This window comes from Acinonyx jubatus, chromosome D2 (genome assembly GCF_027475565.1).
Source record: "Acinonyx jubatus isolate Ajub_Pintada_27869175 chromosome D2, VMU_Ajub_asm_v1.0, whole genome shotgun sequence".
Taxonomy (NCBI): Eukaryota; Metazoa; Chordata; class Mammalia; order Carnivora; family Felidae; genus Acinonyx; species Acinonyx jubatus.
The window spans coordinates 85,875,761-85,900,826 of NC_069393.1; the positions used below are offsets into that span (position 1 = coordinate 85,875,761).

Consider the following 25,066-nt stretch of genomic DNA (forward strand, 5'->3'; position numbering starts at 1 on the left):
GCCCATTCGGGATTCCATGTCAATTCTAGAATCATTTTGTTAGGTCCGGGATCCCTCCTTCAGCAGTTAATTTGGGGGATTTTTTTTTCTGTCTTTGCAAGATTGAGTCTTCTGGACGCCTGGGTGGTTCAGTTGGTTAAGCTTCTGACTCTTGGTTTCGGCTCAGGTCATGATCTTGGCTCATGGGATCGAGTTTCATGAAGGGCTCTGTGATGATAGTGTGGAGTCTGCTTGGGATTCTCTCTCTCTGTCTCTGCCCTTCCCCTGCTCATTCTTTCTCTCTCTCTCTCTCTCTCAAAATAAAGAAATAAACATTAAATATGAAGATAAACTTTTCTGACTCATAAACTTGGCGTATTTCCATTCTTATTTAAACTTTGCTGTGATGTCTCAGTTGTCTGTGTAAAGGTTTTCCACATCTTTCATTAGAGTAATTCCTAGATGTTTAATATTTTTGTTGCTTTTATAAGTGGTAGCTACTTAAAAGAATTCATTTTCTGTTTGCTGCTTTTATGTAGAAAGATAACGGCTTTTTGTTTATTAACTGTGTCCAGTGAGCTTGCTAAGTGAACTTTGTCATGAATTCTAACTTCTCTGCAGATTTTTCTGGATTCCCTATATTCCCGGTGGCATTGTATGTGGGTAAGAGGGCTTCACCCTCCCATCCTGTCTTACAACTTCCTTCTCCGAACTGACTGCACCGTGAGAGCCCCCAGGGCAGAGCAGAGGCAGACAAGGTGGGGAGGGATAAGGTGGGGAGGGACAAGGTGGGGAGGGATAAGGTGGGGAGGGATAAGGTGGGGAGGGACAAGGTGGGGAGGGACAAGATGGGGAGGGCTGTCCTGTGGTGTCTCCGGCCTCAGAGAGCCGGACACTTGCTGTGGCGTGTTTCCATGATCCTTGTTATCAGATTAAGGGAGTTCCCTGCTATTTCTAGTTTGCAAAGTATTTATTGTAGTAAATGGTTTTTTTAATATAAAACTTTTTGCCTCTTTTAAGATGATAATATGATTTTTCTCCCTTAGTATTTCAGTGTGACAAGTGACAATGATGGATTTCCTAATGCCAAACCAACTTGGCACTCCTGGAAGAAGGCCATCGTGGGCACCGCTGCTATGCTTTGTACGCATCACTGATTTTATTGGTTCTGGGCCCAGGGTTTTCTTTGTGGGAGGATAATCTTTCCTTGAGAACAGGACTATTGAGGGACAATTGACATACATTAAATAGCACATATTTGAAGTGAACAATTTGATTAGCTTCGACATATACATATCTATATCTCCATGAAACCATTCCCACAACCAACGGAATGTGCATTTTCATCACCCCCAAAACTTTCCCCCTTCCTGCCCCTCCCCGTACCTACCTCTCCAGGCGACCACTGACCTGCTTTCTGTCACCGCAGGTTAGTTTGCATTTCCTGGAAATTTATGTAGTGCAGAGGATGTGGAGGACCTGAAGCCCCAAAGAGCACAACCACTTTGGAAACAGTTCCGGCCTTTCATGGTGACTTACACACGTTCCTGCCATCCGACCCCCCACTGTGCTCCTCAGTATTTACTTAAGAGAAATCAGAATATACATCCACCAAAAGGCTTGTACAAGAATGTTCTTAACCGGTTTATTTATAATAGTCCCAAACTGTACACAATCCAGGAAATACACTTTGGAACAATCCAGGGAGCTTTTTCAAGTTTTGCCGGTTGTGCATGTGCTCATTCGTGCGTCCGTGGAACTCACAATTTTACCACATGTGTAGCTTCAGGTGACCACCACAGCAATGACGTGAACTCCCTGGGGCTGCCGCCTTACATTCACACCCCTCCACCCCCACATACCTAACCCTGCTAACCTGTTCTTCATGTCTACTGTTATTTCAGAAATATCGTATACATGGGATCATGCGATATGTGTCCCTTTCAGATTGCTGTTTTCATTCAGCATAATTTCCTTCAGTTTCACCCAAGTCGCTGTGTGTATCAATACCTTGGTCCTTCTTACTGCCGAGCAATGTTCCATGTATGAATGCACCACGATTTGTTAACCGTTGAGCCACGGAAAGGCACCTAAGTAATTTCCAGTTTCTGGCTACCATGAATAAAGCCACTGTAAGCGCCAGAGTAAACGTTTCTGCACGAAGGGAAGTTTTCACTGCTCTGGGGTCAATGCCCAACTGTGTGGTCGCTGAGTCGTGCGGGCAAGCCTAGTCTGAGGGTTAAAAAGAACTGCTGAATTATTCTACAGGGCGGCCATGGTTGCGCTGTTCACCTCCCCACCAGTGATGCATGAGTGATTTAGTTTCTTGACTTCTTGCCAGCATTTGGTATTATCACTAATTTTTTAAAAAGCCTTTCTGGTAGTTCTGTAGTGATACCTTATTGTGTTTTTTGTCTGCAGTCACTTAATGGCTAATGGAGGTAAGCATCCTTTCATGTCCTCGTATGACACATCTGTATGTCCTCTTTGCTGAAATGCCTGCACACACCCATTTTCTTTTCTTTTCTTTAAAAAATTTTTTAAAACATTTTTATTTATTTTTGAGAAACAGAGAGAGACAGAGCGTGAGCAGTGGAGGGGCAGAGAAAGAGTGAGAGAGAGAGAGGGAGAGAGAGAATCTCGAGCAGGCTCCACATTGTCAGCACAGAGCCTGGCATGGGGCTCAGTCTCATGAATGTTAAGATCACGACCTGAGCCAAAGTCAAGAGCCAGATGCTCAACCGACTGAGCTACCCAGGCACCTTGGGTTATCACCTTTTCTATTCCAGGTATTGATTTGGGTCTTTTTTGATCTTTGTCAAACTTGTTAGAAGTGTGTTAATTTTATTTTTATTTTTTTCAAAAACACAGCTTTTTGTTTCACTAATGTTTTGCTATTATTTTCCTGTTTTTAACTTCATTGATTTCTGGTTTTATCTTTATTGTTTCCCTCCTTACTCCTTCCTTTATTCCTTTCCTTCCTTTCACTTTTTCTCTAGATTTTTGAGATAGCAATTTAGATTATGGATTTGAGATCTTTCCTCTCACGTAAGTATCAAACACTATAAATTTCCCTCTCACCATTACTTTAGCGGCATCCCATAAATTCTGATATGTTATTTTCATTTTTTATTCACTTTTTAGTATTTTCAAAATTTCATTTGAGCTTCATCATTAAGCCATGGCTTTTTTAGAAGTGTGTTTAATTTTCAAGTGTTTGCAGATTTTTCCATTGTCTCTCTGTTATTGAGTTCTTGTTTTTTTCTATTATGGTCAGAAAACATTCTGTATGATTTAAATTATTTTAAACTTGTTAAGGTTTATTTTGTGACCTAGGGTACAGTCAGTTTTGGTGAATGTACCATGTGTGCATGAAACAAATGTGTATTCGACTTTGTTGTAGGAAGTGCTCTGTGATCCTCTTGGTTGCTGTTCCATTCTTCCAGACCTTGCTGAGTTTCTGTTGATTGCTGTGAATGGCATCTTGAAGTGCCCAAGAATTGTGGATTTGTCTTTTTTCATTATGTAATGTCTCCCATTCTTCCTAGTAATTTCCTTTTATCTGAAAATTTTGTCTGATATCAATATAGCCACTTCTGCTTTTTTTGGTTTAATGTTCACACGAAATGTTTTTTTCTTGAATCAGCACACATTTGGATAATTTTTAAAAATTTGCTCTGCCAACATCTGTCTTTTAATTTGTGTGGTTAGAACCTTTACATTTAGATTATTACTGATGTGTTGGGGCTTATATCTGCCACTTGCTTTTTATTTTCTATTTGTTCCCTTGTTTCTCATGTACGCGTTTCTTTTTCTCTTGTCTCCTTGTGAGTTATGTGAACATTTTTTAGACTTCTATTTTGATGTATTTATAATATTTTTGTATTTTGTATAATTTTATTATTGGTTGCCTTGTATGGGACTTATAACAGCCTCCTGGTGTTGACATTTTACCACTTCAGGTGAAATATGGAAACCTTACTTAAATTTTGGTTTTTACCCTCCCAATTTAAACACATAATTGTGCTAAGTATTTCCTCTGTATTCCCTGAGCACTACTTCTGGTAGTGTCATAACGTAAAATGTGATTGAAGAAACTCACAAAGTGAAGGACAGTCTATTATAGTCACTTCTACTTTTATCCATTTCATTGTTCTTCTTTCCTTTCTGAAAGCCCCATCTTTTTGTTATCATTTTCTTTCTGTTTGGAGAGTTTTCTTTAACTATCATGTAATAAATATGTCTGCTAGCAAGAAGTTCTTTTAGTTTTCCTTCACTTGAGCATGCCTTTACTTCCCCTTAATTTCTGCGGGATAGTATCACACACGTAGAATTCAGGCTTGACACATCCTCTGTTTCAGCACTTAAAAACTTGTCCACTCCCTACTGGTCTCCATTTCAGAGGAGAAATTTGCTGTCATTCTAATTGGTTTTTCTCTGTAGATGATGTATCATTTTTCTTTGGCTGGTTTTAGGATTGTTTTAATCTTTAGTTTTCAAAATGTTAATTATGATGTGTTTTGGTGTGAGTTTCTTTGGATTTATCCTGTTTGGAGTTTAGTCAGCTTCCTGAATCTGTAAGTTTATGTGTTGGGAAGTTTTCAGCCATTGTTTCTTCATATTCTTTCCTCTCTCCCCTACTTCTCAGATCTCCATTGATAGAAATAATGGATCTTTTGTTATTGTCCCAGAGGTCTCTGAGGCTGTATTATTGTTGTCTCTTTTCTCTCTTTTGTTTACATTAGGTAAATTCTATTTGTCTTCAGGTTGACTGATGCTGTCCTCTGTCATTTCCATTCTACTCTTGAGATCATTTGGTGATTTTTTAAAGCAACTTCAGTTACTGTATTTTCAGTTCTATAATCTCCACTTGGTTCTTTAAAAAGTAACAACTTTAGGGGTGCCTGGGTGGCTCAGTCGGTTGAGCATCTGACTTCGGCTCAGGCCATGATCTCGCGGTCCATGAGTTCGAGCCCCGCGTCGGGCTCTGTGCGGACAGCTCGGAGCCCGGAGCCTGCTTCGGATTCTGTGTCTCCCTCTCTCTCCGCCCCTCCCCTTCACTCTGTCATTCTCTCTCTCTCTCTCTCTCTCAAAAATAAATAAACATTACAAAATTTTAGAAAAAAGTGTATACTCCAGTAGTTTCTAGCATACTCGGAATTATGCAGCAATCAGCACCAGTTGATTTCAGAGCATCTTCATCTCCCCCAAGGAAACCCCGTAGGCACATCAGCAGCCATTTCCATTTTCTCCTCCTTCCAGCCCCTGGCAGCCACCCAGCCACTGTCTCTGTCTGTGGATTGGCCTCGTCAGGACGTTTCATATCAGTGGAGTCATACAGGTGGTGTTTTGTGTCTGACAACTTTCACTGAGTGTGATGCTTTCAAATGATGAGTGATTTTCACTTGTATTTTGGACAATTTTGGTTGTGATGTTAGGAGACTTTTCCAGGTTGGCAGGTAGCCACCTGTTTGAGCTCAGGGTGTAGCTTCTGGCCTTTTGTGGCTTTGGCTCCAATGACAGTTCAGTTTTTAGGGGCTTTGTGAGGCTATCCTGGCCTGTCTCATTCTCCTGGTGCTGTGGGGCTCCCACTCAGTCCTTGCTGGTCCCCAGAAGTTGGTTGTCACTGTGCCACTATCTGTGGTGGGGAGTCAGAGCCACTGGGCTTGGGTGGAAGGCAGAGGCACACAGAGCTTTGCGGCTGTGGTTGTGGGCAGATTGGACTACCTGCTTGACTTTGGGTCTGAGTGAACCTGGTCTGTCAGCAGTTATCAGTGTGAGAGGAAACCCGCAGCCTGGGGCCCTTGCTCATGTGCTCAGGGCTTCTGAGGCCCCTGATATGCTCTGGAAAGGCCCTTGCTGTCTCCACTGGTTCCTGGAGGCCATTGGTGACTCCTATTTCTGCATATTTCACTCTGGACTGAAATCTCTGCTCTTGTCCTAGTTGAACAGCAGGAACTGGTTGAGCCCTGGGGGGTCACGGTGCCATGAAGGCAGCTCTCTGGGCCTTGGGACTGGGGACCCTTCTCCTCACTCTCAGGGCAGTCCCTGTTGGTAAGTTTCTCCTTCCTTCATCTATGGAGGCTCCTGGAGGCGGTGGTTCTGTAGAAGCTGAGACCCTGGGGTATGGGGATCTCCTGCTGTGACCAGATGTCTTTCTGGCTCTTGCTCAGCCTGGACATGGATGGGTCGTCCACAGGAGGGCAGGAGGGCATGTGGGCTCCAAAGTGTGTACCCCCAGAGACTCTTGTTCCAACACTGACTGAGCCTAACTCCAGGGTGAACCCAGGGTGCGGAGCTGGGTCAGAGCCTGGATGGAATGAGGGGGCATGGGTAGCGTCTGGTCCCAGTGACCCCGATGGACATGAGGTGGTGATAGGTCCAGCAGAGGGGCTGCTCCACCCCTGTCCCTGGGGCTGGGGTGCTGGTGGGGGAGTGTGAAAGCTGGCTGCACCTGGCATTGAGGGTGATCTCCAGCTCACTCACTGTTCCAGGGAGTGGCAACAACCTGGGGAAGGGGCCTAGGGGTGTGAGGGCTGCCGGGTCTAGAAGACAAGAGGCAGAATCATGGGCAGGAGCCTGTAGAGAGGGGTTCTGTCAGGTGGAACAGCACAGAGAGGCTGGACGTGACAGAATGACCCCTGGGGGTACTGCATACAGTAACACAGAGCCTCTGGGTGAGTGTGTGATAGTATGTGTCAGAGAGGGTGTGAGAGCATGCGTGTGTGTGTTTGTGTGTGTGTGTGTGTGTGTGTGTGTGGTAGGGAGTGTGTGAGAGCGTGCATGTGTGTGATAGTGATAGTATCAGAGAGTGTGTGATAGCATGCATGTGTGTGTGAGTGTCAGAGTGAGTGCATGCATGCATATGTGTGATAGTGTGTCAGAGAGTATATGAGAGCATGCACATGTGTGAGTGCATGCATGCATGTGTGATAGTGTCAGAGTGTGTGAGAGTGTGCATGTGTGTGACAATGATAGTGTCAGAGAGTGTGTGAGAGCGTGTATGCACGTGTGATAGTGTCAGAGTGTGAGGGAGTGTGCATGCGTGTGTGATAGTGTCAGAGTGTGAGCAAGTGTACATGTGTGTGATAGTGATAGTGTCAGAGTGTGAGTGCGTGCATGCGTGTGTGATAGTGTCAGAGAGTGTGAGAGTGTGCATGTGTGTGTGAGTACGTGCACGCATGTGAGTTGGGCAGAGAGACAGGAGAGGGTAGCAGTCGGTGTCCAGTGCTCTGGAAGCTGATGGAAGAACACTCTGCTGGGCAGGCCGATCCAAGGTCCAGCAAGAGGGTGACCTCAGGGCTGGACAGTAGGGGCATCCTGGGTGCTGGTGGCAGGAATCTGTGGGCAGTGATGCTGTCTGGCGGGAGCGGTGTGGGAACGCTGGAGGGGATCCTGTTTTGTGTTAAAGATGCAGATATGTGTGCACGTTTACGTCTGCAGAAGAACAGGCCGGCAGGGTGTGAGGAAGCTGTGGGGGAGGATGCCAGCGGTGAATGACGACCATCAGGGGGTGGTGAGAGGGGCAGTGAGAGGGGCATGCTTTTCTCTGTACCTATATGTGGGGGTCTGCGCTCTGTCCCCTCCTCACATGAGTTCAGGGTGGGCACTGGAGGTGGTCTGGGGTGGCCCAGGCTGGGACTGTGTGCAAGACTTCTTCATGGCTGCTGTGTTTCTTCTGCACCAGCTGTGGATGGAATTGTGAGGACCAAGGGGCTGTGATGGGGAGAGGCTGTGCAGAGAGAACCAGGGCGCAGGGCCTAGAAGGGGCATGGTTGAGGAAGTGCATCCGTGGCCCTGGTGGGAGGTCCTGTTGGTCCAAGTTCAGGTCCAGGGAGCTGCTGAGACCCTGAGACCTGAGGAGGCCGGCCTAGAGATTGTAACTGGAAGGGCAGGTGGCCGGCCGGTGAGGCAGGAAACAGAGAGTCAGGGGCCCCGGTGCCTCTACTGCACTGGAGAAACGATTGGGGGTGGGGAGGGGTGGCCTGGAAGAGCCACCCCGCTTCTAGGCAGCGGAACACAAGGGCACTTCCTTGCCAAGAGGGTGAGGGTCACCCACATCGTGGGGGCCTCAGAGGGCTTGGGAGGGGAGCAGAGGCCGTGGTCCTGGCGGGAGGGAAGGGGGTCTGTGGAGGTGAGGATGCAGGGCTGCGTGGGGGCAGTGGGAGGGTTTCCATGTGACTCCACCCCATCACCTTTCTGGACTGTGAGTATTGGGGGTGGGGGTAGGGGGACCTGGCTTTGTGCTGAGGCTTTGCAGCAAGGCCTTGGAAGTGGCCCCAGGCAAACGTAGGAGTCTTCCTACCTCCCAGCTGGCGCTGGCTCACCCTCCACCCCGCGAACTGGTTCCGGGCCCCTCTGAGGCTGGCCTGTTCTTCTGTAGGTGGACCAAGAGAACTGAGGCTGGCGTACAGACACAGTCCCTGTGACGGAGTGGTGCTAGTCCTACACGATGGGCAGTGGGGACACGTGTGCAACCAGGAGTGGACGTTGGCAGAGGCATCCGTGGTCTGCAGGCAGCTGGGCTGTGGACATGCTGTGGGAGCCCCCAAGTACGTCCCACTGCCCGGGGAGATGGTGCGGCCCTGGCTCCACAACGTGTCCTGCAGGGGTGACGAGCCCTCCCTCTGGGAGTGCAGCCTTGGGGCCTGGACACAGACCGAGTGTCCCCATGAGTGGGTGGTGGTCGCTCTGTGTGCGAGTAAGTCTGAACAGGAGGGGGAAGAGGAGGAGGAGGGTGAGTCTGGGGGAGGAGGGGAGGAGGGCTTGGTGGAGAGGGGGAGAGACGGTCTAGTGCAGGGGGAGGAGGAGCCAGGTCTGGGGGAAGAGGGGGAGAAGGAGGAGGTGGGCGGCCCTGGGGGAGGGGCAGAGAGAGGGTCTAATGCAGGGGGAGGAGGAGCACAGGTCTGGGGGGGAGGGGGAGGAGGAGGAGGAGATGGGCGGGCCTGGGGGGAGGAGGAGGAGGTGGGTAGGCCTGGGGGAGGGGCAGAGAGAGGGTCTGGTGCAGGGGGAGGAGGAGCGCGGGTCTGGGGGAGGAGGGGAAGAGGAGGAGGTGGGTAGGCCTGGGGGGGAGGGGGAGGGGGAGGGGGAGGGGGAGGAAGCTGGTGGGTCTGGGGAAGGAGGGGGAGGAGGAGGAGGTGGGCGGGCCTGGGGGAGGGGTGGAGAGAGGGTCTGGCGGCTCTGTGGCAGAGGTGGGGGGCTCCTCCCAGGGCACCGGACCATGCTGACCTGTCTTGGTTCCAGTCTCTCATGACTCGGTCACTTCTGTAAGGGGCCCTTCGTCTTTCACCCAACAGATGCTTATTCGCAACAGATGCTCTATTCTAGGTGCTTGGCCATATGCAGCTGTGAATAAACCAGACAAAAATCCTGCTGCATGGAGCCTGTACTGTCCCGGGAGAAACAGTGAACAACTAAGTAAAACAGCAATGCGGGAACATGGAGATGCAGAAAACAGATGGGGGGAGGGAGGGCCAGAGACACCTTGTCTTCTAGATGCCTGAGGGCCTGACACCCCTGTCCCTGCCCCACCCCCACCCCCCACCGTAGGTATTTAACATTAGGTATCTCAACATGATTTCAAAAGTGACCAGGAGGCAAATGCTTTCCCTGTGAGGTCTGTCGTGAGGGTCTTCTGCTGTGTCTGGGCACTTATGTGACAGGGAGCTCCTGAGGCTCCCTTACAGCATCCTGTCTCTGAAGCTGACCCATGACATGGTTTATGGGCCCAGGATGAAGGGAAAATGCAGGGATCCTCGTTCAACAACAAGATTTTCAAGACAATGACGGCAGAATGTTAAACGAGGCATAGATCCCTCTGAGCGAGGGGTCCTCTGTGACCTCCCACCCAGAAAGGGCCCTCTCAGCCAGCGATGACCCTCTTGAAGGAGCAGGGTTGGTCTCAGGCTGTAACCCAGGCCCAGGGCGGAGGCCCAGGTAGGGGCTGCTTGCCCAGATGGCAACGTCTGGTCGCTGGGGCAGGCCATGGGTTCCAAGGGACCACGGGGCCCGCGGAGTCCGCGCCTTCGGTAATGTGGGCCTGTGCTTCTCAGATGGCACTTTTCGGGAGATCCGGCTGGTAAAGGGCCGCAGCCCCTGCTCCGGACTCCCCGAGATCAGGAATGTGAACGGGGTGGATCGCCTCTGTGGCCTCCATGAAGAGGAGGCCACGGTGTTCTGCCGGGAGCTGGGGTGTGGGCCTGCACTTCAGGCTCCCCGCCAGGATGCGGGCATCGTTGGGAAGTATATGACGTGCCGGGGCACCGAGCCGACCATCCGGAACTGTAGACTCAACAACCGCCTGCGCAGGGGCTGTGACTTCCAGCATGATGCCGAGGTGGTCTGCTCAGGTGAGGCCCGCCGGGCACAGCCAGGCTCTGGGGAGGGGGGGGCGGTGCAGACCCTTGGGGGACGCTCTGTCCTCACATCTCACAGTGTGTCCCCCTCTTGATGCCTGTGCAGCCTGCTGTTCCAGAGGGACTAAGAGCGGGCTGGGCAGGCGAGGGAAGGCACTGTGCTGGGAAGATCCGATGCTCTCTAGCTCAGGGTTGTTGCAGACAGAGGCCTAGAAGAGAGGGCACAGGAAGTGCTGGTGGATGGTTCGCCGGTGGGTGTGTGGTGGGCTCAGGTCTGTGCCTACGTCCCAGCAGAGGTGTGCTGGCTCAGAAACCCGGGCCTGGGGGTGGGGGTGGGGGTGGGCGTGGGGTCCTGTCTGTCCTGCAGCATCTGTGCTCTGATTATTGTGTGTCCAGTAGGAGTCAAGGTGGCTGGTGGTCACCCCCTCCCAGTCCTGTCTCAAAGGGGCAAGCGAATTGACCCTCAGATTCTGGCTGTGTTCTGGGAATTAGGGCAGGCTAACGTGAGACGGACAGGCCAGCCTCCTTGGTGCCCCTAAGAAGGCAGCGTTCTGTGGCCGGAGAGGTGCCTTGACCTGGCCTCCAAGACTATACAGGACCTTGATGCCACTGCCTTGGGCAGGCAGAGGCTATGTCACACATGTGGGCACCTGTAGGAGGTGACTCTGACCTCTGACCTCAGGGAAGTGACCAGGGACCCCTTCTCTGTTCTGGGTGCAGGGTGTATGGGTCTTTGGCTATCAGTTTCTGCCCAGGACTTGCAGACCCACTGCCTGGTCCCGGATGGTCTACCCTGGCCAGAGTCTCCTGTGGTCCAGGGAGGTGGCTGAACTGCTCACCTGAGAACACTTATCCCTAACTGAGAGTTTGTGTGTCCCCCAGGACACATGGAAGCCCGGCTGGAGGGCGGTGAGCACCCCTGTGCTGGGCGTCTGGAAGTGAGGCGCGGCCTGACCTGGGGCACTGTCTGTGATGCTGACCTGGACCGGGCGACGGCCCATGTGGTGTGCCGGGAGCTGCAGTGTGGTTCTGCTGTGTCCACTCCTGGGGGCGCCCACTTCGGCCAGGGCTCTGGGCTCATGTGGACAGAGGCCTTCCGTTGTGCAGGCAATGAGTCTCTGCTGTTCCATTGCCCTCGGGGGCCTGGGCGCCAGTGTGGGCACCACCAGGACGCTGGGCTCAGGTGCTCAGGTGAGGCTGGGAGGGTGGGATCTGAGGCTCAGCCTTGCCCCCTTCCCTGCCAGCCTCCCTCAATGACTCCGCCTGGGGGCTCTAAGCTAGGCTCATGAAGGCCCCTCTGGCCAGTTGGGGGTGTGCGTGTTCTTGGCTAAGAAGTGTTGTTTCTGGGGGTTGAGGGGGGAGGGAAGAGAGGACTGTGTTCCCCGCTAAGGCTGTACCACAGACTGTAGGCCCATCTGCAGAGAGGCATGATCTGGATGGGGGGGGCTGAGGTGGGTCGGGGGCTGGTGAGGCAAGGGCCTGGCTCTGTGGTCACCACACTGGGTGCAACCGGAAGAAACTGCCCCAAGCTGGGTCTGCGGGTGAGGGAGGCGCTGACCCCTAGCCCCCTCTTTAGAGTTCCAGCTGGTTAACGGCAGCAGCAGCTGTGAGGGACGCGTGGAGCTCCAGGTGCAGGGGGCCTGGGCACCCCTCTGTGCTGCCCACTGGGACTTAGCGGATGCCACCGTCCTCTGCCACCAGCTCAACTGTGGCAGCGCGGTGGCCACACCCCGAGGAGGCCACTTTGGGGTCGGGGACGCTCCCATCTGGCCTGATGTGTTTCACTGTGTGGGGACAGAGCCCTACTTATGGAATTGCCCAGTAACCACCCTGGGGGCCCGGGCCTGTGCCCCGGGAAACGCAGCCACCGCCGTCTGCTCAGGTGGGTGCTGGAGGCTGGGAGTGGGAGGGGTCCTGCGGGGAGGGGTGGTCCTCTCCCCTTTGCAGGCGCAGGGCCCCTCCCCCGACACCCTGTCTCGTCCGCCGGTCTCCCCAGGTCTCCCCCACGCCCTGAGACTGAGGGACGGACAGAGCCGCTGCGACGGCCGCGTGGAGGTCTCCCTGGACGGGGTGTGGGGCCGCGTCCTGGACGACGCGTGGGACCTGCGTGGCGCCCGCGTGGTGTGCAGGCAGCTGGGGTGCGGACAGGCCGACCGGGCGTACGACACTCCGGCGCCTGGGCGCGGGGCGCTCCCCGTGGGGCTGAGCCGCGCGCTGTGTCTGGGCACTGAGACCCGCCTGACCCAGTGCAACGTGTCCGCGTCCCCGCTGGTGCCCGCGGGGGCCTCGCGGGATGCGGGCGTCGTGTGTTCGGGTGAGTGAGGCCCGGGCCGCCCGCCCCTCGGCCCCTGGGCCCGCCGCCCTGACGCGGTGTCTCCGCAGGGAGCCGGCGGGTGCGACTGGCCGCGGGGCCCCACCGCTGCGCGGGGCGCGTGGAGGTGCTGCACGGGGGCGACTGGGGCACCGTGTGTGACGACGGCTGGGACCTGCGGGACGCCCAGGTGGTCTGCCGGCAGCTGGGCTGCGGCCGCGCCCTCCGTGCCCTGGGCGCCGCGCCCTTCGGTGCCGGGGCGGGGCGCATCTGGATGGCCGAGCTGGGCTGCAGGGGCCACGAGTCTGCGCTGTGGCGGTGCCCGTCAGGGGGCCGGGGCCCGCGGGACTGCGGGCACAAGGAGGACGCCGGCGTCGTCTGCTCAGGTCGGTGAGGGTAGTTGGGTGTCTTCTCGGGGCGGCTGGGTATCGAGCGGTGCACTGTCTTTGTGCGCCCAGGCCTTCCGTGGCCTTCCACGGGACTTCCGCGGGGCTTCCCTGGGCCTTCCACAGACCCCACTGACCCCTTCCCGAATGGGGCCCCCACCGTGTACTGCACCGTCTTCTTGCTGCCACGCTGCTGCGGGCCGGGCCGGGCACAGCCGGGTCTCTCCCCGCTGCTCACAGGCTGGTCTCACATTTGTGCGGGAGGGTTCTCCCCCCAGCTCCTGGCCCGTGTTTCTGTGAGCTGCAGGAAAGGTGGTGTTTGGAGTGTCTTTGCTTTTCAGCTTGTGCATATCTGAGGTTCCTTACGTTGGTCTTGTCTGGGTGTGACCATTCTTGAGGGACGGGGTTCTGCGGTCACTGGGGAACCTGGGAGGGGTGTGTACAGGGCAGCCTCCTGGGGCGTCTTCAGGCTCTTCTCCAGGGGTGGGGTGAGCATTCGGGTGTGGTTTCTTCTCAGTGATTTCAGCCGTTCCCTCAACTGTGTCTCAGATGGTTGCATTCATTTCAATCGTCCTGTTTCTTTTAAAGTAACACTTGGGCTCATCATTTTACCTCTTCCCCATCCTTTTTATTCATTATCTTTTGGGGAGTCTGCTCTTCCTCATGAATTCTGGGAGCGTTTCCAGGTACTGTGCACATCACTGATTGGCTTAGCATCTACACCGGGCCTGCGTGCTCGGATGTACATCCCACGTGGCCTTTGTGCCTGCAGGTCTCCTCTGCCTTGTCTCATGGGCTCCCTCAGGCTGCTGGTCACTTGCCGACTGATAGGACTCTGCTGCTGGGGACTGGCTGTGGGCAGGGGTGGGGGACGCTCTGTTTCTGTCACAATTCAACATGGAAGCAGTGTTCCCAAATCGAGAGCAGAAGCAGACGAGGTGCATGGGAAGCCCAGGCCTGCAAGGAGTGAGGGTAGCTCTTACGCCACGTGGTCAGTCGGCTGAAGTCCCAGGGCAGCCCAGAGTTGGGGGGTGGGGACACAGACTCCTTTCTAGGGCTGTGGGTACAGGCAGCAGACCTTTGTGGCCATGTTGGTAATCTGTCATGGATGTACTTCCTTCAAGTGTTTTTGTTTTTTAAAGGTTATTTAAATTTTAATTGGTTATGACTCTGTCACATGCAATTCATATCTTACTGTCTCCATTTATCCTGTGGAGGTATTTTTGACGTATCAGACATTCAAAACATAATTTTAAAGGGCTATCAAATACTTTATTATTGGTGATATTATAGTCTCCTTGCTTCGTCACACTGTTGTGGAGATTACTCTGCTTGAGGGCTTGGGCCCTGACCAGCCAGGGCTGCTGCTGTCTCCAAACATAGAACTCTGTACTCGTTACTTTTTTTTTTGCTTTTATTTTTATTTCTTATTTTTAAAAATTTGCATCCAATTAGTTAGCATAGAGTGCAACAATGATTTCCGAGCAGATTCCTTACTGCCCCTTACCCATGTAGCCCATCCCCCTCCCACAACCTCTCCCGTAACCCTCAGTTTGTTCTCCATATTCATGAGTCTCTTACGTTTTGTCCCCCTCCCTGTTTTTATATTATTTTTGTTTCCCTTCCCTTACGTTCATCGGTTTTGTCTCTTAAAGTCCTCATATGAGTGAAGTCATATGATTTTTGTCTTTCTCTGACTAATTTCACTTAGCATAACACCCTCCAGTTCCACCCACGTAGTTGCAAATGGCAAGATTTCATTCTTTTTGATTGCCGAGGAATACTCCATTGTATATATATATACCACACCTTTTTTTAAAAAATGCTTATTTAGTTTTGAGACAGAGACAGAGTGTGAACAGGGGAGGGGCAGAGAGAGAGGGAGACACAGAATCTGAAACAGGCTCCAGTCTCTGAGCTGTCAGCACAGAGCCCGATGCGGGGCTCGAACCCACGAGCCGTGAGATCATGACCTGAGCTGAAGTTGGACGCTTAACCGACTGAGCCACCCAGGCACCCCTAAACCACATCTTCTTTATCTGTTCATCCATCGATGGACATTTGGGCTCTTTCCATACTTTGGCTATTGTTGATAGCACTGCTACAAACATGGGGGTACCTGTGTCCCTTCAAACAGCACACCTGTATCCCATGGATAAATGCCTAGTTAGCGCAATTGCTGGGTGGTAGCGTAGTTCTATTTTTAGTTTTTTGAGGAACCTCCATACTGTTTTCCAGAGTGGCTGCACCAGCTTGCATTGCCACCAACAATGCAAAAGAGGTCCTCTCTCTTCGCGTCCTCGCCAACATCTGTTGTTGCCTGAGTTGTTAACGTTAGCCATTTTGACAGGTGTGAGGTGGTATCTCATTGCAGTTTTAATTTGTATTTCCCTGATGACGAGTGATGTTGAACATTTTTTCATGTGTCAGTTGGCTATCTGGATGTCTTCTTTGGAGAAGTGTCTATTCATGTCTTTTGCCCACTTCTTCACTGGATTACTTGTTTTTTGGGTGTTGAGTTTGATAAGTTCTTTATAGATTTTGGATACTAACCCTTTATCCGATATGTCATTTGCAAATATCTTCTCCCATCTGTCAGTTGCCTTTTAGTTTTGCTGATTTTTAAAAAAACTTTTTATAATCACTGCTAAATTGATCATCTTGTGCAAAAGATTATTCTTTTTTGAATGATTTCCAAGGGTGGATTTCTGGGCAATCAGGTGACACCTGCTAAGATGTTACAGCTGGCAGTTAAATCTGATCACCTGAGATTAACTGCTACCTGCATCCTTGGGGTGGGAGGTTGCCACGGGGACACATGACTGATTTAAGGTTCTTGCTGGGGGCTCACTGGGCTTGATGCCCCTGAGCAGCATTGATCTTAGTGCTGGGACCCTCTCATTTTGGGGTCATCCTTTGGAGATTTCTCCTGGCCCGACTGCTTTTGTCTTCCAGGGTCAGTGGCCCTGAGGCTGCGAGGTGGCACCCACCAGTGTGCTGGGTGGCTAGATGTGTTCTACAATGGGACGTGGGGCGCCGTGTGCAGTAATGCCCTGAAAGACATCTCCTTGTCCATCATCTGCAAGCAGCTGGGCTGTGGGGAGCAGGGCTGGCTAGAGAACAGGCCTGTCCACACTGGCGTGGGCACCTCCTGGCTGGACAACATCGAGTGTCGCAAGCTGAGAAACTCCACACTGTGGCAATGCCCCTCGGCACCATGGCACCCACGCTCCTGTGCCCACGGAGAGGAGGCTTGGGTCACCTGTGCAGGTGGGTCTCTGGCGGTTTCTGACAAGTCACCTGCAAGGCTGCCATTGATCTGTGACTTAGGGCCTGGAGGTCACTCAGGCTCCACACACTTCATTCTGAAGCTTTCAGGGCGTTTACAGAGGGATGGTCACTGGTTAATCCCGTAGGATTGTCAGAGAAAATGACGCAGGATTCTGGGGAGACCAACTGCTCATCCGCCCACAGCTGCCCAGGTACCCTTCTGTCCGCCTCCCTGTGCACTCTTCACCTCGGTCCTGCCCTGCAGTGACCACAGCCCCCTCTTCCAGGGGAGGGCATGCTGCGTGTGCGTGGAGGCAAGGACAGCTGCTCGGGCCGCGTGGAGCTCTGGCACGCTGGCTCCTGGGGCACCGTGTGTGACGATTCCTGGGACCTGGCAGACGCGGAGGTGGTATGCCGCCAGCTGGGCTGTGGCCCAGCTGTGGGTGCCCTTGCCGGGGCCGCCTTTGGCCCAGGCTCAGGGCCCGTGTGGCTGGACGAGGTGGGGTGCCGGGGCAGCGAGGCATCTCTGTGGAACTGCCCCGCAGAGCCGTGGGGACTTGGAGACTGTGGGCACAAGGAGGACGCGGGCGTGCACTGCTCCCGTGAGTGGGGAGGGGAGGGGGCACAGGTGGGTGGGAGGGTTTGCCTGGGGCTGGGGAGGGGGTCTCCCCACCCAGAACATGGCCCTGAGGCCGTCCCTGTGCTGGGTCCTTCTGGCTGCCTCTGCGGCTGTCCCATGCCATGCTGGGATCAGGCTGAGTGGGGCTGGGACACTTCCTGAGGGTCTGGGCTGCCCGGGGCTGCAGCTGCCTCTCTTCCTGGGAGTCCCTCCCATTTCTCCTGCAGGTGACAGGGGGACCACGGCTCGGCCACCAGCACTGGGATGGGCATCAGGTAGGTGTGCTCTCTCTCAGGGTTCAGGTCACGCCCTCTTGTCTGGCCCCGACCCAGAGGGGCCCTGCCGTGGGCTCTGCACAGTGGGGCAGTCTCCGGTGGGTGCCAGGGCTGCAGCCAGCCACTCTTTAGGCTGATCAGGCCAGGGTCAGGAGGGTCAGGAGGGTCAGGACCGCCCACTCTGTCCTCCTGTGCTAGCCTGGGCAGAGAACCATGGGGAGGGACAGCAGGCCCAGCCACTTCTCCGGGGTCTTTCTTTTACCCACTGGGGGCATTTGACCCTGGAACACTGTGGTCTCCCCCCTCCCTCCTGACCCTGGCCCTGTGACTTCAGCCCTGTGACCTCTGGGCCATCTCTGGGGGAGGAGCACCAGGGCCATCTCCTTTGGGTGCCCTCCCTCTCCCCGAAAGGTTCAGGTGGCCCAGGCCCAAGGTCACAATACCCCAGGCAGCACAGACATACAGGGGAGACCCCGCCTCTCACTGTCCTCACAGGTGCCCCCCTCACCCCTCCGACTGCCCTCAAGGCTGGGAACCTACCCATGACCTTTTGCCTTGTCCTGGGCACCCTCCTGGTCATCGTCTCCCTGGTCCTGGGGCTACAGTGGTTCCGTGGAAGGAGAGTCTGCCAGGGTAGGTGGGTGTGGCCGGGGTGGGCGACACAGGACTGTGGGGGAGGGAGGTTGGGGGCATACTTGGAGACCCCAGCCCATCACAGGCCCTTTCTGCCAGGTCCCACCTGGAACCCTGCTGCATGGCAACTTCTCAGTGATACTCATGGGCCCAGGAGTGGTTGGGGTCAGGGGACCCTGGGCCCTGCTCCGCTTCTGAGGGGTGCCTGGGTGTGAGGACAAGGCCCCAGGGGTATCCCGATTCCCCATGTCATCTGTGTAGTAGGGCCAACTGCCCCGGCTGTCTGGGACGTGGCTCTGGGTGGGCACACGTGAGACACCCCACGGGGCCAGCAGCGGGTGGGCCCAGACTGTGAGAGCGCCTGTCCTAGAAGCTGTGGCATGCCCTTTGCAGGTTCCAGAATGTTGGGGAGTCTGCCCTCGGAGGGTGTTTATGAGGACATCGGAGTTGTTCCCACGGGGGAGAAAGATGAGGGGCCCAGAGTGTCCCTGAACCTGGCCCTGGAGGAGGAGTATGATGACGCTGGGGAACCAGAACAGGGCCCTGAGGAGGAGGACGCGCCCCTGAACCCCGCCGGTGTGCACCTCTGCGCCTTGGCGCCTGCGCTGCTGTTCCTGCTGTACTCTTACGCCCAGGGCTCTGCTCTGGCCAGTGCCTACATTTAAAGACCCTGAGAGCCACCTCTCCATGAGTCCGTGACCCTCACTGCTGTGTCCAGGCTTGGACATTAGGGGATTCAGCTGTCCCTTCAAAGTTGCTCCTTAGACTGGAATCTTCTCGTGGGTGGACGTGGAGTCCAGGGAGGGTCCTGGAGTTTTATTTGGGTTTCTTTTTGTGGCTGCCCACAGGGTCCTTCTAGCACCTTGTCTCAGTCGGCTGCAGGGGGCCTGAGCAGAAAGGGTGGGAGGGTGGCCCCGGCTCATGCTGTCCTGTTCTTGTCTGACGTTCTGGCTTCAGGGTGCAGTGACACAGCAGGGACCAGAGACCGTGGGGGCTCTGAGGGGTTTCCAGAGGGCCCAACGTGCGTCTCTCTCCTTCAACACAGGTGGGGTTCCTTGCAGCCTGGGCCCCCAAGCTCCTGCTGAGACAGAAGATGTGGCGTGCCCTAGGACCTGATGACAGTGTGCTGGCCATGGGACGTCAGCGTCAGCGAGACCAGAGTGGGGAGAGAACCCAGGCCCCGGGGTCTTTCATTATCTTCATTTCTAAGAGAGATGTCATTAAACTCCCTTTGAAGTTCCTCATTCACCCATTAATTCATCTCAGAAGCATTCCTCAGGCCCCGCCACAGCCCGGGTTGTGTTTCCTCCCCGCTTCACCCTGGTCGGATGCGGGCCGAGTGTGTCCGACTTCCTCACTGCACGCACTGGGGTGGGCACGCACTGGGGTGGGGTAGCCAGTGAACCAGCTCCTTGCCACCCCTCCTCACATCTGCAGTGGTGTTCCGGCGTTCCCTTGTACCAGAGTCCCCAGTACTCCAGGAAGGACCCAGCCCTTTTCAACCACACCCTCCTTACCCCCACCCTCACACCTTCCTCTGACCACACCCTCCCTCCATGACCACACTCCACCCCACCCTCACACCTTCCTCTGACCACACCCTCCCTCCATGACCACACCCCACCCTCACACCTTCCTCTGACCACACCCACCACGACCACACCCTGACCACACCCTCCCCACCCTAACCCTCACATCTTCATTCCTGATCCCATCCTCCCCACTCGACCCTCTCTGGCCACATTCACCGTGACCTCACCCTGACCATACCTGCCCTGCCCTCCCCTCCCACCCCACTCACACTGGATATCCTTGGGGCCTGGGGGTTGGGGGAAGATGTGCAGCAGGAGGGTGTCCCTGGGGTCAGGAGGGAGAGAAATGAGCAGGCAGGCAGTGGTGTGGGGGTCTGAGTATGGGACAGGAGACCTGGAAGATATATGGGGAGCAGAGTAAGGATGTCAGCTGAGCAGCCCGAGTAGGTTGGGACTTAGAGGAAGGATGCAGGGCTCCTCCATCTGTGCTGCCCTACCCCAGTGCGGACTGCTCCCTGTCCCTTCCCCAGTGCGGAATGCTCCCCGTCCCTTCCCCAGGTGCAGACTGTTCCCTGTCCCTTCCCCAGTGCAGAGTGCTCCCCGTCCCTTCACCAGTAAGGAGTGCTCCCCATCCTTCCCCAATGTGGAGTGCTCCCTGCCCTTCCCCAGTGTTGAGTGCTCCCCTGCAGAGTGCAGAGTGCTCCCGCCCCTGCCACAGTGCAGAGTGCTCCCTGCCCTTCCCTGGTTAGGAGTGCTCCCCTGCCCTTCTCCAGTGGAGAGTGCTCCCCTGCCCTTCCCCCGTGCAGAGTGCTCCCTGTCCCTGCCCAGTGCAGAGTGCTCCCTGCCCTTCTCCAGTGTTGAGTGCTCCCCTGCAGAGTGCAGAGTGCTCCCTCCCCTGCCACAGTACAGAGTGCTCCCTGCCCTTCCCCAGTGCAGAGGGCTGTGCCTGTTTTTGTAGTTTTTCTGGCAGGAAACTAATGGGTTGCTGATCTGTTTGCTGCTTTTAAGGTTACATGTAAGTGCCCTGGGGTTGTCTAGAGTAGTCTTTATTCTGCAGCTAAGTTGGCCTTGCATCTGACCTACAGCCCTTCTGCGTCCTCCACGGAGTATGTGAAGTCTCTATGAATCATGACGGTGGGCAAACACATGTCACAGAGGAGGAACAATGAGTGCAGATTACATCAATGATGAAATAAAATTTCACTTTCAGATTGAAAATTTTGGTGAAGAGAAGGGGAAATTAATACATGTGTACATTGTTTGTATTTTGTGAACAAATAAAATTTGTCAGTGTTCATAAATATCCCTTCCAAGATTCATCCCCCTTCCCAGACTGTGTTCTGCATAAATACCCAGTGCTCAAATATTTATGAAAATACCAAGTGTAGCATTTTTATAACAAAAATGAAGTAATCAAATTTCCATCAATAAATGCCTGGCTAGGGGTGCCTGGGTGGCTCGGTCGGTTAAGCCTCTGACTCTCGGTTATGGCTCAGGTCATGATCTCACAGTCTGTGAGATCAAGCCCCATGTTGGGCTCTGTGCTGACAGCATAGAACCTGCTTAGAATTCACTCTCTCTCTCTCTCTGCCCCTCCCCTGCTTGTGCTCTCTCGCTTGCTCGCTCTCTCAAAATAAATAAACATTAAGAAAATTGGGAGATGAATTCTAAGTGACTAAAGTGGTCCGGAGGGGCCGGTTGAAACCGTTTTGATCCTGCTGACTCACAAGCTGCCAGTGCTATGTAACATTCTGTAGCCGGTTCATTTATCTTTTGGAGTCAGGCAAGCTGAGAATGATAGAAATGCAGATGGCTGGATGGTGGTTGGAAGCATTCCTGTGATTTATATTTTGATAGAATTTGGAAGAAATCTTTTCCCTGTAATACTATCTTCAGAGCTCAAGTACTGTGTTACCATCCGAAGTAGTGTGTGGTCCTCTACAGCCTTCCCACAGCGTGACCGTGCTGCCAGTGGTACATCAGGACCTGGTCACAGAGGGACTCATGTGCCATGTGGTGACCCTCCAAAAGCAGTGAAACATAACCTTCATGGAGCCTCTGGGAGCTGCCTGTGGCTGGGCCTTGCAGTGGGGAGATGACCCATGGCCTGCAGGCCATTGAGAGGAAACGGGGTGTTCTGGGGGACACGATGCACTTGCCAACCAGCTGAGCTGCCTACACTTACTGAGAAGGGTACCTCTGAAACCTCACATTATGAGACTGGCAACTTCTCTTTAAACAAACAGTATATGAGTATTTCTGCTGAGTGAAAATTAAAAATTATCTGCTAAATGGAGGAATTTAGTTGAGGGGGTCCTCAGCTTTCTCTGGGTTGAGGGAGAGTATCAGATCCATGACAATACAGAAAGTCGTGCTTTTACCCTGGATCAGGAGTACTCACACCTTGGTTTACACAGGCATCACCCAAGGAGCCTGTTAAAATGCAGACTCTGATTCATTAGGTTGTTTTTTTTTCTTTCAACGTTTTAATTTTATTTTTGGGACAGAGAGAGACAGATCATGAACAGGAGAGGGGCAGAGAGAGAGGGAGACACAGAATCGGAAACAGGCTCCAGGCTCTGAGCCATCAGCCCAGAGCCTGACGCGGGGCTCGAACTCACGGACCGTGAGATCGTGACCTGGCTGAAGTCGGACGCTTAACCGACTGCGCCACCCAGGCGCCCCTGATTCATTAGGTTTTAATGAGCTTTCCAAGTGATTCCTTTTTTAGTAGTAAAAATTAACAGTAAAATTAAAACTATTTTTAATCATGTGAAATTTCAAATGTATACGTGTAACAAGATGCTGACTTCTTGCCACATTTGCTTTATATCTCTGTGTAAGAAAACATCACAGAGCAACTCAAGTTTCCCATTTAATCTCTCTCCCTCCTTGCACCCTAGATGTGACTGCTATTCTGAAGACTGAACATCACTTCATATGTTTTTGCATATATTTATTTTAGTAAACAATACGATGTATTATTTCAATATTTTTATAAATACGGCAATGCTTGCCACCTGTCTGCCGTCACTTTCTACTTGCTTTCCTTACTTGACATTATGTTTTTGCTGTGTGTCCCTGTGAAAAAGGCACATCCAACATGACAGTCCACATGTGATGTGTGTCCACATTAATATGTATGGATTTGGGATGATAATCAATGTGTGATGAATCCATGGCTTGCTAATTTATCTTCCCATGGGCGGGTGGTTAGGTAGTTTCCACTTTTTTGCTCCTGCACAAAGTGATGGAATAAACAACTGTGACCCTGTGTTGTACACACAGGAGTGAAATTGTTGTATAGTAGATATGTGCATCTTCACCTTGAATAGATGTGCAAAGTAAGACAGTCCTGTGGATCACGTGTCATTTAGTTATCACCTATTGTGTTCCAGGTCCTGTTTTCTTGCTGAGGATACAATGGTGAGTACAAACTATAGCCCCTCTCTTAATGAAACCCAGTATGAGAGATATTAATTAAGTAATCAACTGAATGAGTAGCTCTAAGGGAAATAAGAAGGCACTAGGAGGGCAGATGGTGGAGGGAGCTGACTCAGTCTGGTTAGGAGGAAATCAGGGATTTAACATGCAGCTGGGATGTGAAAAGAGCATAAGCTAACCAGGCAAATAGCATTTCGTGCAGGAATAATGTGTCCACAAGACTCAAGGAGGCATGTTGCCTTGAGTCATGAGGTTCTTATCCTATCCTTGGACCAGAGATTCCAGGGCCATCATTAGATGGGAAGGGAGATGTCTTAGGGTTCTCCGGAGAAACAGAACCAGTGGGAGATATACATACTTCTGGGCTTATGATGATTTATACACACACACACACACACACACACACACATAATATGCACATACACACATATGTATAACATAGTATAACTAATATATGTGTAATTACATGAACGGCATTATACAATATAGCGTGCAATACACATATACATACATATGGAGGCTCATTATTGAATTGGCTCATGCAGTTATGGAAGTCCTCACTACCAGCCATCTGTAAACTGGGGACCTAGAAGAACTGATGGAATAATTCAGTCCAAGTCTGAAGGTCTGTAAGTTGGGGGGCAACATGTAAGTCCGATTCTGGGTCTGAAAGCCAAAGAAGCAAGTATACTCTTCCTTCCCTTTTTTGTTCCATTCTGGCCGTCACTGGCCTGGATGACGCCCATCCCCGCTGGTGAGGACAGCCTTCTTTATCCAGTTTTCCCGTTCAAATGTTCATCTCTTCCAGAGACACCCTCACACGCACACCCAGAAATAATGTTTGACCAGCTGTCTGGTGTGCTGCAGCCCAGTCAGGTTGGCACACAAAAGCAACTATTGTAGGAGAGACATCCTCGGCGGTTCAGGACCGAGACCCACGTGGCCTAAGCAGAACTCTGGGCAGCTATACAGGGGCACTTTTAATGGAACTGAGCCAGCTCCCACCTCCTGAAGGTCAATAAGACATAGGCAGAGACTGTGGGTTGGTGAGAAATCCCAGGGATCTCAGAAGGAACCAATGCATCCGTTGTGTGTTAATGTGTGTCATATTCTGGGAACTGCAAACTTTCAGTAACAGGTGGCTGAAAGCCACATCTCACTAGGATGCCGTGGAGAATCCACAGAGGAATATTTCCTCAACAAAGCTGTTTTGAAGGTGTCAATGGCAACTCACATAGAAAGAGGGTGTTTATAACAGGTAGGACACATAAGAGTCAGGGGTCAGAGAGCAACAAAGAACGCGAACTTTAGAAACTGCCCATTTACAGATTTTTGGCCATGTGCATCAAGACCTTCCTGAGAGCTGCCTTGATATCCTTGTTCTTCAGGCTGTAGATGAGAGGGTTCAAGGTGGGGCTCACAGTGGAGTAAAGCACAGCCACCACCTTGCCCGTCCCTGGGGAGTGGCTGGAGCCAGGGCTCAAGTAGGTGTAGATGATGGTGAAGTAGTACAAGGTGGCTGCAATGAGATGGGAGGAACAGGTGGAGAAGGCCCGCTGCTTCCCCTTGGCTGTTCGAACCCTCAGGATGGTGGACATGATGAACCCGTAGGACACCATGGTGAGCAGGAAGTTCAACATGGCAAAGAAGACGTCAGCTATAATTGCCATGATGTTGTTCACATATGTGGAGGAGCAGGAGAGCAGCAGCAGAGGAGGGGTCCCACAGAAGATGTGGCCAATCACGTTGGGCCCACGGAAGGTCCGCCGTGACATCAGGCAGGCATTGACTCCAGCGCCAAGCATGCCGATGCCCACACAGCTCCAGCCCGCGCTGCACACACCCTGGGGGTCATCATGGAGCCGTAGTGCAGTGGTTGACAGATGGCCATGTAGCGGTCGTAGGCCACGGCAGTGAAGAGCAGCACCTCCCCTGCCACCGCCCACAACCATGCAGGGCCATGCAGCCCCAGTAGGAGATGCTCCTCTTCTCCTCCACCAGGATCCCTTGGGCACCATGGTGCATGTGCAGACAAGATCCAGCACAGACAGGTTGGCCAGGAAGAAGTACATGGGGGTGTGGAGCCTGGAGCTGAGGGTGATGGCCACCACAAGGAGGGAGTTGCCACAGAGTGCCACGGCGTAGAGGCAGAGGAAGAGAATGAAGAGGAGAGCCTGGAACGGCGGCACTTCTGAGAAGCCCTGCAGTGGGAATTGTGTCACCAGCATCCGATTACTCATGGACTTTGGTCTGTCCAGACTC

At 52.9% G+C, this 25,066-nt stretch overlaps 1 protein-coding gene and 1 pseudogene across 6 annotated transcripts; one reads left to right on the forward strand and one right to left on the reverse strand.

The window, feature by feature from the left end:
- The first annotated feature begins 691 nt into the window (after positions 1–691).
- SCART1 (scavenger receptor family member expressed on T cells 1) lies at positions 692–19,084 on the forward strand. 6 transcript variants are annotated; one of them, XM_053207231.1, is made up of 16 exons: positions 694–737; positions 1,026–1,122; positions 1,960–2,111; positions 8,363–8,680; positions 10,032–10,328; positions 11,217–11,525; positions 11,911–12,216; positions 12,331–12,648; positions 12,717–13,031; positions 15,987–16,301; positions 16,448–16,513; positions 16,589–16,903; positions 17,148–17,195; positions 17,691–17,828; positions 18,222–18,404; positions 18,874–19,084. In XM_053207231.1, exons 4-16 carry the CDS (start codon positions 8,554–8,556, stop codon positions 18,942–18,944), a joined length of 2,808 nt encoding a protein of 935 aa, XP_053063206.1. In that variant the 5' UTR covers positions 694–737; positions 1,026–1,122; positions 1,960–2,111; positions 8,363–8,553; the 3' UTR covers positions 18,945–19,084. The 6 variants fall into 6 exon arrangements, with proteins under 6 accessions (XP_053063205.1, XP_053063206.1, XP_026919296.2 ...); XM_053207230.1 differs by lacking the exon at positions 1,960–2,111 and having other exon boundaries at positions 692–737; XM_053207228.1 differs by lacking the exons at positions 694–737; positions 1,026–1,122; positions 1,960–2,111 and adding exons at positions 5,132–5,755; positions 5,924–6,033.
- A 5,042-nt stretch (positions 19,085–24,126) lies between these two features.
- Positions 24,127–25,044, reverse strand: LOC113600388 (olfactory receptor 13A1-like; annotated as a pseudogene).
- Between the last annotated feature and the right edge of the window lie 22 nt (positions 25,045–25,066).